Source organism: Tympanuchus pallidicinctus, unplaced genomic scaffold (assembly GCF_026119805.1).
Source record: "Tympanuchus pallidicinctus isolate F22 unplaced genomic scaffold, pur_lepc_1.0 scaffold42, whole genome shotgun sequence".
Lineage (NCBI taxonomy): Eukaryota > Metazoa > Chordata > Aves > Galliformes > Phasianidae > Tympanuchus > Tympanuchus pallidicinctus.
Window position 1 is genome coordinate 755,929 of NW_026294761.1, and position 14,636 is coordinate 770,564.

The 14,636-nt window shown below is 40.0% G+C and overlaps 1 protein-coding gene across 5 annotated transcripts; it reads right to left on the reverse strand.

Moving 5' to 3' along the window:
- Positions 1 to 1,221: 1,221 nt before the first annotated feature.
- CDCA2 (cell division cycle associated 2) lies at positions 1,222 to 14,546 on the reverse strand. Of its 5 annotated transcripts, none has more exons than XM_052702005.1 (16): positions 14,463 to 14,546; positions 13,393 to 13,918; positions 12,612 to 12,742; positions 11,843 to 11,990; positions 11,118 to 11,314; positions 10,661 to 10,739; positions 9,866 to 10,101; positions 9,547 to 9,628; positions 8,817 to 9,040; positions 8,647 to 8,725; positions 7,980 to 8,035; positions 7,399 to 7,539; positions 6,531 to 6,705; positions 5,925 to 6,079; positions 4,653 to 5,525; positions 1,222 to 4,160 (listed from the first exon to the last, which is right to left on the reverse strand). In XM_052702005.1, the coding sequence occupies exons 2-15, from the start codon at positions 13,730 to 13,732 to the stop codon at positions 4,689 to 4,691; spliced, it is 2,880 nt and encodes a 959-aa protein (XP_052557965.1). In that variant the 5' UTR covers positions 13,733 to 13,918; positions 14,463 to 14,546; the 3' UTR covers positions 1,222 to 4,160; positions 4,653 to 4,688. The 5 variants fall into 5 exon arrangements, with proteins under 5 accessions (XP_052557965.1, XP_052557966.1, XP_052557968.1 ...); XM_052702006.1 differs by lacking the exon at positions 14,463 to 14,546 and adding an exon at positions 14,438 to 14,460; XM_052702008.1 differs by lacking the exon at positions 14,463 to 14,546 and adding an exon at positions 14,190 to 14,425 and having other exon boundaries at positions 9,866 to 10,020.
- Between the last annotated feature and the right edge of the window lie 90 nt (positions 14,547 to 14,636).

Sequence of the window (14,636 nt, forward strand, 5' to 3'; positions counted from 1 at the left end):
TTTTCCTTTCTTAAACCCTCATTTAAAAAAAAAAAAAAGAGAGACAAGAATATTTTTTAACATTTACAATATCTCCCAACCAACAAGGATTCTAAAAAACTAAACAGTATGAACTGCAAAAATTAATGCCACCTGCAAGCTGTAAATATGTGTATTATTTAATTTTTTTCCAAGTATTTTCTTTGGCTGCTACATTCAGCTGAACAAGGCCTAAAAATTGTCAAACTGAATTCTTGTTTAAGAGTAGAGCTCTAACTACTGCCAGTTTGAGTGAAACACACATCCAGGTTTAGGGAATATGTTTTGTTTGTTTTGGCTGCAGCACAGGGTAGAACATTTTCCATCCCATCCGAATGCAGTCAAAAAGGTTTTGAAATATTGCACAATAAAAGCCATTCATTATATCTGTCTCCTCTCCCTTCCAAAAACAAAAATGGCTGACCAGTTCCAAATCTGTGCAGGGGGCAGGAAGATGGGAGTCAAGGGGTCACTGGAAATAACCCAAGACTAACACCAGGTTTTTCAGGTTTGAGTTAGAGAATATGTTCCATACCCTCATTCCCAGTGCACATAGGTTTTTCTTCTTCTCCCTGCAAAGCTTGGTTAAAGTAGTTAATTGCTCTGTTATGCACAATTTACAGGACTTAATTACAAAACTAATACATTAGCCTTTTTGTCTATAAGTTAAAGGCACAACTTCATCTTTTCCACAGGGACACAGCAGAGTGAGACCTCACCTTACTGCAAGTTAAAACTGTGATTTGCACTATTTACCTCCTGATCTTAGAAGGGTGCAATCTGAAGGAATATTCAGCCACACACTGCAGTTGTTTTCCAAGTTATTTCCATTGTTTACATACCTGTTAGCTTGAAAATGAAATTTCTTCCACTGCCCACTCCTGTTCCTATGTGCTTAAGCTATACTTGGCATACCTCACTGGCTTTATTTTTTTTCTTCTTCCTCTCTCCATCTCCTTGCATGTAGATCTACTTTGTTTACTTCTTTGTGCGTAGGTCAGCTCATCACTAATTACTTCCCTGGTCTTAGTGAATTGTGAGTGCTAGAGGATGCAGAGCTGGAAAGAAAAGCTACAGCACGAAATTCTAAAGAACCACACAGTTATCACAATTAAATGACTATAAAATAGCAACATTTACATGCAGCACAGAGGCGTTTCAATATCCACTTTATCAAATTGGTCAGAAGCAAGGAGAGAAAAATAAACCAAAGCCACGAAGCTTTATTTACAATTATTTTAAAATACAGCTTATCAGTAAATCAGAAAAATGGCACAAGTTGTTCTCACTGTTTACTTTCCCTGCCTACAGTAACTACCAAGTTGAGAAAGTTGTTTTAATCCTGTTAAATCACACGTGAGAAAACTTGAAAATATAGTCTGCATTTTTGTAACCGATTCTTAAGTATGGCAAAATATTAGCATAAAATGATGACTGGGAAAGAATAACATAAAGACACTGCTCTTTCACTTTAAAGTTTTCTGCAGGAAGGGGTGGAACACCTCCCCTACAAAGACAAGCTGAGAGCTGGGGCTGCGCAGCATGGAGCAGAGAAGGCTCTGGGGAGAGCTGATAGCAGCCTTCCAGTATCCAAAAGGGCTGTGAGAACCAAGGGGGCAGACTAGCAGGGTCTGCAGTGACACAGCAAGGGCAGATGGTTTCAAACTACAAGAGAGGAGATTTAGAATGGATATGAGGAAGTTTTTAAAATAAGGGCAGTGAGGCATTGGCACAGGCTGCTCACAGAAGTGGTGGATGTGGGGACACCTGAGGTCAGGGGATGGGCTCTGAGCACTGATGCAGCTGCAGGTGTCCCTGTGCACTGCAGGGGAGTTGGACTCGATGACCTTTAAGGGTCCTTTTTAACTCAAATGATTCTATGAAAACATGTGTATTACTGTTCTTTGCATTCCTGACTCACTAACATAATGCAAATTTAAGAAAAGACCATCCCAAATGTGATGTACTTCTTGCTAGCTCCTGCATAGTCAGCTATCTACAAACACATGAAGACTGTGCTTCATAGGACAGAGTAAACAAAAGCAATATGATTACTTTTACTTATTAGTGACATCATAATTACATTGGACTGGCAAGATAATCAGCCTTTCTAGGACTCACCACTTGTTCTGTTAATCAGACCGTGATCGATTCATGGCAATCAGCTGAATACAGTTCCCTGGCAGTATCTACTCAGAGCTACTTGAAGCCATTTCATGTCTATGCTATGCAAAATGCAAGGGTGGTGAATACTGTGAAATACAAAATGGCCTTTTATAATAACCCTCTCTTCCTTTGGAAAAACAGGGAGAACAAATGAGAGCTGAAAGAGACTGTCCAACACCATAGATTTCTTTATAGTGCTGCAATAGCTGAAAACTAGAACTACACAGTTAAAACATCTTGCACACAATATACCTACAATTAAATTGCTATATCCTTACTCAGAAATACAGGCAAGAGACCAGCCTGGAAAGGACTTCTGCTCGCTGGATAAGGACTGCAAAGTTGTTGGTCCTTCAAAGACTAATGGTAACTCAGAACAGCACTGTTCACTCTGTGGTCCACACTTCTGTGTAACACCACAGCCATCAAATCATAGGTTCCACAATTGTTGGGGTCTGTAGAGATGGTTTGCCTCAGAAGAGCAAATCATATGAGAGCTGAATGTTTAAAATACTAGAGGACCGTTTCATTACCTTACTTGAAGGGCTCTTCCCTGATTCCCCAGTTAGTTCCCTTGCTACACAGCCCTCAAAGTCAGCAAATCTACTCCCTATTCCATGACAAATTCTGGCTCAGACCTTCTTCATATTAGCCAGTCTCAATTCACTTTGTAACCCTAATCTCTAGCAATCAGCAAACACAGCCAGAAGGGACCTTGAGAGCCTGTCCAGGCCCCATCCTTACCCCAAGGAAGTATCGTATGTCATTTCAGACAGATATTTGTTTAAACTGTTCATAAAAGCCTCCAGTGATAAAAAGATTCCACAGCTTCCCAAGGCAATCTACTATCTCTGGTGCTGGAGCTTCCTCTTGCTGCTTAACCAGATTTTTTTTTTTTCTCCCTTATTTAAAAACATTTATTGTACCATTTGGTAGTGACAAAGAACCAACCATTAACCTCCACCACGCTTCTGCATAACTGAAGACTTGCCTCCTCTCAAGTCCCCTCCATATTAAACCCAGTTACTGTAACCTCTTATTTTCTGCAGGTTCCAACCTCACCTTCATGTGAAGCAAACTGCCATTGAGTACGTGGCATCCAACTCTTTATTGACCATGTTGTGCCAGGAGGCAAATCCCAGCTTTGTTTTTCTCCTTACCCTGGCTCTTCTACTTCTGATTTTATTTACATTTCACATCTGAAGTGCACTTAACACATCCACCCAAGGAACCTCAGGGGAGAATACACTTCCACTGCTGCTGTGAGTGATGCATAGGACAGCAGCCCCACAAGAAGTGTGTTCTAGGCAGATTAAGCCCTCTACTATCATCCATGCTAATTTACTGCCTCTCCCTCCAGGATATCTCAATGCTTGACCTGTTTAAGGCAGATCTTTAATCTGACATCCACAGCCTCAAAAGGTTTGCCTTGCTGTGTGATTTAACAGCTAGACCTTAAAATTTCTGCTGCAACTCTAGAGAGCAATGCTGCATTTTAAAGTGCTATATGATTTCCACATGTAAAGTCATATCTGAATACAGTACCTAAGTGTTTCACTTCTCTGGTATTGACTAATTTCAGTGCTTAGTTTGTTATTTTGATTTTTCTGAACGTTAAATGGTAGCAGTTATTATTACTTAGTTCTGATGTCACACAGCATCTGTTCAAAGACTTTATACATTACATTTTCAAATTAATTCAGCTATGACCACAAAACTCATGTCAGAGTGCCCTCTCCTGGTAAGCCAAAATCCTGCTATCACAGCAAAGCAGCCCAAGTAACCGTGGCCATCTCTATTCCAAGCCTAAAAATTGCACTGTGACACAAATACAAAGCCCGAAATAAAACATCAGGGAGTCTGTTTTGACAACTTCAGTAATGTTTCTATACAAGTACAAGATGAACAGCATTTAATTAGTGAAGTTTCTTTCACGTTGCTTTAGGAGTTCTTGTCTCAGGAAAAGCTGATGATGTCTGTAGAGAAAAGTAAAACATGCATAAAAATGAAACTGTTCTGTTTGCTTTCCAGCTTTACAGAAGCAGCCAAGTTCATGAAATATTTTATTCCATCTCAATAATGGTAAAAACAAGGTCACAGAAGAGACCATTTTCAGCAGGAAGCTCTATTTACTCAAAGGTGACACAGGTATTTCACTGGGGCTGACAGAACAGAATGAGAAATGAAAGCAACATCAAGTATTTAAACAGGACCTGCAGTTACCATTTCTTATTTTTACACTGCTCAAACCAGAAGTACTGAAACAATAAGATGACAGGTCAGCTGAGTATTATGCAGTGTATGCACAGCACACACACAGGATTTTAAGGGCCAAGAAATGAAAAATCAGTTCTAAGTTACTCAAAATATTAATAAGGAAATAACAAGTAACAATTTAGGTGAAATAGAGAATTAGTATCTTATTTCTAGTCAAACTCACAAAAAGAACATAAGAATCTAATACTGACCTTCACTTAAGAAAATGAGAGGCAGCTGAAACCTCACTACGTGGTAATGCTATTTTGAAGAGGTATGTTCATTTCTTCAGAGTATTCTTGGCTACTGCTGTCTCTCCTATATACAGAATTTGTTGTGCTCCTTTTCCTGGTTTGAGACCAAGTTCTTGTTTCTTGAGGTGTGGATACACAAATGCTTTTCCTCCTCCTTCTGCAAGGACCACCAGCAACATGAACAGATTCACTGTTCTCCTTCCCTGATGCTGCAAACTGGATGAGATTTTCTTGATGGTGAGTATTCTCAGATTCTGTCAGGACAGATGTGCTTTTTCTTCTCCTGGTTTTACAGGCAGGAGCTAGCAGAGAAGGGTTCTGCAGAATCTCATTGGTTATTTCAATCCATGCAAGTCCTTCAATTTCTGCATCTTTCTGTAGTCTCATGCTGCGTCTCACCCGACTTGTTTCACTGCTCATACTTGACTTTCTTCTCAAGGGCTTTTTTAAGGAGTTACTTTTGAGCTGTGGAGCAGATAAAACTTCTTCAACATCAAAAGAAAACTGAAGGTCCTCTCCAGCCATTTCAAAATGAGACTTTTCAGTAGGAGGAATATTCACAGTACTGCTACTACTTCTTCTTGGTGGTCTACCTCTTGAAGACCTTTTAGGTGGACACTCAGTTCTTTGGAGAGTCTCATGTACATCAGTGTCCTCTTGGTTTGGAAATTCTAGCTCTGACAGCCACTCTTCCTTCTTTGGGAAATCTCCCTGTAATTTCTCATGTTCTATCAAGAAATCACTTTCTGTTTTCCCTTTTAAACATGCAGTCTCTTCAGCTTGCTGGAAATATGTATTGAGAACATCATTTGTGTCTGGCACATTTGGAAACTGCAAAGAAAAAAAATTAGAGGCAAAAATAATCCATACAAAATGTGTTTCAAACAGCTGATAATTAAACGAGCGCTCTAGATTTCCTCACTAAGTTGAGTCATTCTCAAAAATAAAAGCTAAACAACTAAAAAAAAAATAATCCAAATTCATGGAACCCCACACGTTGGAAAGAACCTGCTCCAAAGAGGAGTGCAGGTTATGCTGCTTGAGGCCTTTTCAGCCAAGTTCAGAATGACACCTTGCAAGGATGCAGATTCCATGATCTTTCCAGGCATCCTCTTTCAGTGTTTGACCATTAACAGCTAATTTTTTTTTTTTTTAAATATAACAAAACCAAGCACAAGACTTACTTTCTAGCACTAACATTAAGCAGATCAGAAACAGACTTCAGATCACCTGAAACACTGTATTGCTGGGGCTGCCTTCTTCCACAGCACCCAGTTCCTCAGAGCTTGGATACGCATGAACAACAGGGATGATTTTCTCTCTCAGTCTTTCAGTCACTTGCTCCTGTTGAACATTATGAACATCCCTGGGTGTGGAAAAAAGATCTAAAAATACAAGGAATGATACATGGTTACTTGGCTCCAGTTGTGAGTGCACGATTTCTGAAGTATTACAATAAAAAGTTTCTAGTATTTTACCACATAGAAGGCTACTAAATAAGCATTCCACATAAACAGCATTAAAAAAAGCTCCCCAGAAAGCTACTGCACATCATGTTCCTATTTGTCAGTATTCAGTGAAAGTACAGAATCTTTTTTTGTGGTGATCTTTTCACTGGAGCCCTGTAACAGTTAAATTTATGCAGCTGGAGACTAATAATGTATTAGATGCTTTGGACTCTGCTTTATTTATTTCCACTTCATTTTACTCCAGAAGCCATTAAAAGTGAAAAATGCATACTGGGCTCTTTATCTGTGCACAGAACTGTTTTGTAAATAGCTATGAAATAAAAGCAAAGGAATGACTAAGGCAAAATAAGACTAAAGAACACATCACCTGGAAAATATGCAATTGTCTTTGGTGAATTTGGAGATGAGGAAGAAGAGAAAACTTCTGGAATCTCAAGGATAGGACTCAGAAGAGGTTTCTTTGAAGCCATTTCTCTTTCCCCATATAAAGATTTCTTCACTTTTCTCTTTCTTCTTTTCCCAAAGGTTGCACGTTTTGTTTTCTGAAGAGATCAAGAGGACCACAATGCAAATATAAGGATCCTTTTGGAAAACACCACAAAGTAATTTGCACCATTACTGCATTTTATGGAAAATAATTATCTCCCTACAAATTATGCCCTGGTTGTTCTGCTCTCTTCATATTAATCTGAAAACTACAATATGAAGAATTATTTCTCCAATGAGATCTGATTTTTGACTTCACCAAATTAAGAAATCAAGGAGTTTTTCAGATCAAAACTTTCTATTTCCAGTTTTATTTGCTCTCCTTTCCAACACACAAAAGGCTCAAATACTTCAGAGGCCTCACACCTTTGTAACTCTTAAAGCAAATTGAAACACAACTGGGCAAGTTCAAAGAATTATCAGCTGTGTGCAGTTGACAAGAGAACCACAAGCTGAAGTCTCAAAAGTTGTGCTCTTCCTTTCTGAAGTGCCTTCTTTACCCTACAAGCACTGAAAGCCTGCCAGTCAGCCCAAACAATACGGGGTGATGGTAAGTCAAGGAAAACAAGAGACAGACATGGTGAGGAAAGTATTGGCAGCAACAGGAAACAAAAACATCCTTTAGAAAATCTCTAACATAAACATCAAAATAACCACGGAAAACATACAAGAAAGAAGACTGATTGTGTGAGATGTTGGGACAGAGAAATAAAGGCAGCATTCACCAATGTCACTGGGCTGTCACTTACTTGCTTCTTTTTGGCAGCAGAGGCAGTCACACTCTTTGGTCGTTGCAGTTCATTCTTCCTTGGATTTTTAACGTCTTTAGCATTCTTAGTGCTGGTTGTTCTGGAGATGCTACAGTCAGTCCCCTCGGAAATGGTGCTGTACTGTTAAGAGTAGGAATTTTAAGTTATTGGGGTGAATTAAGTGCATGCTTGTTTTCTCAAGAAAGGAACACCGTGCAACAGCCCTAAGAAGCCCTCTGTGACTACGTGTCAGTGGCTGAAGCCCTTGATCCCATGACAACCTATGGATATCTCTCTTCCAACTTTGCCAACTCTTTGGAAAAGTTCCTGCAACAGTTAACAGAAATAGCAAACTTAAGCATCAGATTGTAATCCAAGCTGCTTCTAATAACTGAAAATCCACTTCCTGTCAAAAATGAGATTTCCTTTGCTGCACCAAGTGGAGATATTTCCATCTACCTGGGTATCTATAATTCTCATATCTGAGGACGCAAAAGCTCTGATGTACTTCAACAGATATGCAAAAATATCCTTGTTGGAAGAAGTAGAGAAAACAAAACCCCACCACTGAAGAACCTCACCTTCCTTTTAGTAGAGGAACGAGTCGTTTTCATGTCTGATTTGTCAGTTTCTGTTTCTATACATTAAGAAAATAAGAATATTGGTTCAGATCAACAGAAGTCAACGATATTTTGAGAAAATTATTCACACCATTTTAACACTATGCACAGCATGTTTAGATCTTAGCCTTGAGTAAGATTTTGTGCACAAAAAGTTATCAAACATGGCAAGATTAAAAAAAACCAACTTGTTTTACAAAGTAGATCAGAACAGAACAAAACAATACTCAGTAACAAAATAATTAACACCAAGTTTTCTTTGAGACACAAAATTACAAATATCCTCCTCTATTTTCTTACAGCTTTGCTCACTATTTTAAAACCATCAGTACCACAATATCATAAATCCAGATAGTAAGCCCAGTTATTTGAAGCAGTAAGCCTGATTAGATCGGCCTCTTGTGCGGAAAAACACCAGCTCAAATAATGTCCAGTTAATCTAAACACTAGGCAAACTCTGGTAGCTACTGCAATGACCTTTACAGGAAAGGAAGAGCATTTAACTTCAGGCACAATACATCCCATGTAGAGCAAACAAACAAAAAAAACCAATACAATCGTGTCATCTCTCAGTTTTCAGGTACAGAAAGATGTAGAATCTAATGACAAAAATACAACTCAAGGTTACCTTTTGTATTTTCAACAGGTAAGAGCTTTTCTGAAACAACAGAGCCCTCCTGTACCTCCTGAGGAGGCTCAATACATTCCTGTAAGATAAAGGAAAAAAAGGTAATACGTTGAACACTTAAAGAGCTGTGAGAAGCTGTTGGTGCAGTTGTAAAGAAAACGAAAGCTTACATCACTGCAATCGAAGTTTGGCTGAGTTAATGGCTCCTCTGTGAGCCCTGCCCTCGTGCAAGGGCTGCCACGTGCTGACCCCGAGCGGCAGACCGGCGTCGATCCTTTGCGCAATGGAGTATTTGCAGGCAAAGTTTTATCAAATATTTCTGGGCTGAGATCTTCTCCAAAAGTCACTTTTTTCTTCTTCGTCCTTCTGGGGCTGCACTGTTCAGTTCTCTCCACTGCAATAAAATACAGTGACTGCTTAGCAGGCTTAAAGCAGAGCTTTCACAGAACAGAGACTTTTCAAGGCCTTTTTGCAGGTCTTAACATTCCCTTTAATAATCACCACCAACCAAACAGCAAAATATTGCCCTTAGACATCAATTCTACAGGAACTTTTAGTTTAGCATTACTATAATATCAAGAAATGAGGAAAAAAGAAAATAGAAGTCTAGAAAACACCAGCTATCTCTCAAGTTGTATCTGGTAACTGTAAAATCTCATGAATAACAGGATTTTTTGCAATATTGGTATCAATATCACTATTTTTTATATTAAATATTTTCTGAAGTGTATTTTTTTTCCTCTTGGTAACTTCATTTTCTACTTCACACCATACATTACCACTTACGAGCTACTTCAGTGGTGGTTAATCCATAATACCCTTCAGATCTTGCAAATCTTCCAATTTACAGAACAGCAGTGGAAGAAAAAAAGAAAAACAAAAAAGAAACCTGAATCAAACCTGTTTGCAGCGCCTCACAGATGTGATCAGAGAGTGTAAAAGATTCACCTCCTCCTCTGTGAGCAGCATTGTTTGAACATTCCTATCAAATGTGATAAGAGAACCTATTAAGTACCATTTAAGGACTGTCCTTTCTCATATCAAAAGCGACAATAACTCCCTCTGAAGGCAAACTTTATAATCAGCATAAGAAGAAAGCTTCAAACCGACCACAATACAAACAGAGAATCACTGATAACCATCTCCAGTGCATACAAATAGTCAGGAAGCATCTTAAAACACGAATCAATCCCACTGCCATGCGATTTAATTAACCAACCTTCACGCAGTCCATCAGTTGCTTCACTGGTGTTTTCTTCAGCACAGACCGCAGCTGGGAGCCGCTCGCTGTGGATTCCGTTAACGAAGCAGCCCTCGTTTGGAGCGGTGTGACAGGCGGCTCGCTTCCATCATATATCCCCACAGCCAGTTCTTCTGCAAAATTAACCTTTTTCCTGCTCTGATGTGGTACGACATTACTTCTGATTTCTTTACTGATACGGTCAGGACTGAAATCTTTAAAGCAAGTATATAAGAAAATTAAAGACTGAAGTAAAACTGAGAAGCCTTCAGCATTAGCTCCATGAAGAGCAGTGTACACCCTTCCACAGTGGCTGTCAACTACATTCAGTGTCTCAAGAAAAATCCATTCTCTGAATTTTTGCTGCTGTTGTGCCATATTTACATTCACATTTTGAGCAATTTATGAAATAAAAATGTGAAAATTGAGCATTACATGAAGATTTCTAGGGAGGATTTCTCTGCCTAGGAGTCTCTCACTCCCCTCTGCTTCACAAACACAAAATGCTCAAATGTATTTTTCCTTAAGAACGGCCCAAACAACAAAATTAAGGGCTGAATGGACTGCAATATGAAGTAATTTTTTTCCCTGTCATTATATGCTCCGTTAGCTTTTATCTCAAACTTATTTCAGGTTTCTGCTGCATTAAAAATTGTAGCCAAGATGATGAGCATGGAGCAAGTGCTTGTCAAACATCTCTTTAGATACATTCTAATTGTTTTTCTTTCTTTAATAAGAATATAACAAGATAGTAATAGTGATGAGTCCTCTTACCACGGCTTGTTTCTAAGATATCTCTAATTAGAACAGCCTCCGAATACTCGATAGGACCGCCTTGCTTATAAGTCTGTTCCTAGAGAAGTTACAAGAACAGAAAGATGATACAAATAAGCACATACATGATAAGGCAGAGGTCAAGCTGATCTGCTGAGTTTCGTGAAGCTCTTTACAAAACTGACATTTCTGACATCTGTGTTTGCCAAATGTGTGAATTCAACGTGCCACACAGTGACACAGCTGTGGACTCACAAGGAATTTACACATATTTAAATTTTACTAATAGCATAACATGAGCCTTCTTTGTAATTATCAGAATAACCTTGCTGCTTACAGCATTCCCACCATCCATAACACAGCATCTAACCAGATTTTGCTTCCCTCCACAAGGCAAATTCTTCCAAGGCAGATTTGCTGTGCAGTTTACTTTCTTTGCCCACACGTGGATAAATACCTTTGAAAGAGAAGCTGGTTCAGTGACATCGGGCTCTAAAGACAAGATGGTGCATAACCTCCTACCAGACTTATTGCTATTGCTCAAGTTTTCTTTCAAATTTTCTTTGAAATCAGCTCCATTGCAGTCAGACATGAAAGCTTCGCTCTTCTGATCCAGACTGTGTTCTTTTGTGACAGGTGCTTTGTTCTGAGCTACTGTGATTAAAAATAAACCACAATTTCAGATTATTCTGTTCATGCTATTTTTCTGTTTCTTCACACACGCACAGAAGATTAAAGAAGGTATTTTTTGAATTAGTAAAAAAAAAATTAAAAAAAAAAAAACCATGAAATTTTTACTTCTACTTTGAAAATAACATTAGCAAATCTTCAAAAAATAAAAAAGTTCTATAAATGTTATCAAGACCAGCATAGAATCACAGCAGTACAGCCTTCTCACAGTTGCCACAGCATTGCCCTGACTTGCTTTTGCAATATGTACTTTTTAAATTAGGAAATAAGGAAATTCACAGTAATGGAACCCAATTTCTAAATGTATCTAAAAGCTGTTGAACAGAAGATTTCACATCACATTGAAGACAGGTAAGAGTTACAATCAAGAAAACCTCAAGCCAAGCAAAAACTCCCAAACCATCATCAGCTCTCACAAAAGAAAACATTTTCAGTGTCGTTTAATATTTATTGGCTGAAATGAAGCCCTAACATTTAAATCAATGAACTTACAGCAGCCATCTTCCCGAAGAGCAGCAGATACTTGTGAGAGTCCAGAGAAACCCGTCTTCCCTTCAGCCTCTTGAACTGACTTAAAAGTTCTTTGAAAGATATCCATTTTGCTCCTCAGTGACCTGGCAGACTGACAAGGACTAGCCTGCTAAAAGAAAAATCAGTGTCAGCAGACACTTTTTCCAAGATGACAAGCAATTTTTTCAGTTCTTATTCATACCTTTGACATAAAGCACACTCAGGGAAGAAGCAAGTATTTTATCTCAGTGCTGCTTTACTCATATGGTCAAAAAAGGAACAGCATCAAGAAATTTGTTGTTCTCTTTTCTAATCTGTCCCCTAAGGCTATTTCCAGAATTTATTTACTGCGAGTCTGTGTTGGTTTGAATTAAAAACAAGCCTGACTTCAAATTAAACAAAAAAAGAAAAAAGAAACATCACTGATGTTAGTATTTACTTAAACCTGAACCGTCCGAGTTTAATTTGCCAGATATTTAAGTGTGGTGAATGCAGATAAATGAAGGTTATGGTAAGTGAAAATAGACAAAAAAGATTCCAGACTCTACAGAAACAAAACCAGCATCAAATTCCTGTTTTAAAATAAGGTGTCCAAGGAAAATGAACAAAATAAGGCCACAGTTATTTCTTCTACTGATCCCTTCCTTGGATTTTATTTTCTTTCTGCCAGCAGGTGTTAAATTGGAAGACTTGCATATTGATCCCTAGGGGAATTAAAATAATGCATTAGACACTTGAGAACGACCCTCACCTGTGCAAAATCTTCTTTTTGCCTGTTGCTTTTCTGCTGGGCAAGATATTGAATGAGGCTATTGTTTTCTGGAGACCCTCGGGCTCCAATGGCTGATCTTCGTCTCAGCTTTAGTGCAGCTGGAGACTTGGCTGAAACAGAGACAGGAGGGAAAAAAATACAGTGAAGATGCACAGCAGAACATTGTTTTAATGTTGGGTTTTTTTTAAAGAGTGTTTTATATTTATTTATGGAAACAACCTCATTAGCTGCTCGGCTCAGAAAACTGAACTCAGAAGCTTTTGAGAATCACAGAATCACCGAGGGTGGAAAAGACTGACAAGATCATCCAGTCAAGCCCTTCTCTTTCATGTTGTTCTTCAATCAAGTCCCTGAAAACAGATTCTAAAACTGCGTACAACAGAAAAATAAGACCTGGGCCTCTGTTTTTCCAGGTAAGAAAATAAGAAAGAATAAAAAGCAACCATACCGTATACCAATAGAGAATCTGAAGTGGTTTTTTTTTGTTTTTCAATTGCGAATTTAGAAACACAAACAATACTTGCAGGGCTCACCTGACTACTCCCATATTAAACTCACTGACAGCTGATCACCAGGACAGAAGAAAAGTAAAACAGAATTAGAGCAAATAGGGAATGAAGTCAAATTCCTACTGTTGGACTTACTCTAACTCAGCTGGTCACCATGAACCTGACTGAACTCGGAAGCTTTTGATAAGGGATTGGGCTGGACGGTCCTCAGAGAACAACAGACAGCACTGATCACTCCAGCCTTGCCTTACCTATAGATCCATTAACAAAGCTTTCTGGAGTAATCCCAAAATCAGCAGTCGTTACAGTTGCAAAATCAACACTTATCCTCCTCTGTTTCTCCGATAATCCACGGTACGATTTTTCTTCTGCTTTGACTCTTGCAGGCGTCGAGTAGCACTCATCTCCCAGAGGCACGGGTCTACCTGAAACATTCTCCTTGCCGCTCAGTGGCCAGGCAGCTTCACCAACCACAGCCCTTTTTGGAGTATCAGGGGGGCACTCTGTGCCCTGACGGCTCTCAGCATCCCCTGCATCAAGGTGCGATCCCCGCTCTCTCCCATTGCTTACATTCTCTTTCTCAGATGCCATTTAGGCTTTAGGCTCAGTCACTTTGCAAAGCTTCCACTCTTCTGACTGGGATCTCTTCCTTCACTGCAGGATTTCTGCTCTCATTGCTGTCAGCTTCCAGCACAGCATCTATCACCTCTGACCACAACGAGTCTTAAGCCTAAAAAACCGCCGACTTGCTCTTTGTTCTCCTACAAAGGCAGCTCCCTGTCAAAAAAGACAAGAAGTTTTAAGCTATTTGATAAGGAAAAGAGTCCTCTGACGATGTGAAATGACTGCAGAGCCAGGAATTCCCCGACGGGGGAACAGGGAAAGCCTTCAGCCCAGAGCACACAGAAACGGCCAAGGAAACAGGGCCGTGCTTTACTTCAAACGTACAAATCCCGCGTTTAAACACGCGTTTTAAACGCAATCACATCTCAATTTACAACAAGTACGAGCAGTTTAAAGGGGAGGGGAGGCTGTTTAGGACGCTCACATATTTCGCACTCGGTTTCTCAGATTTTAAAGCTCAGGGAAACGGGCCGGGAGCTTTCGTTTCCACAGCAGCCCACGCGGCGACGCGTTCGGTTCCACGGGCAGACGAGGCAGCGCAGGGCGGAGCGGCAACACGGGGCATTTTATTCCCGCACCCCCTCAGAGCTTCCCGCTCCCCTCACCACAGCCCCCGCTCCCCTCAGCCGCCCTCAGCTGCCCTCCGCCCCTTCAGCCGCTCGCGCCTCTCACGTTCAAAGCGCGGCGGCTCACTGACCGTTACTCTCGCGCCGCGGTGCCATTTTGAAAGCAACGGTCGGCGCCGCGAGCCGCATCCGCGTGACAGCGCGCACCAATCGCGGGCAGCGCTCGGCTTCAAGGACCCAACTCCTCCTTTGACTGGCTGTTAGCAGCGCTGTCCCCGCCCTCCAACCCGCCTACCCATCGTTTC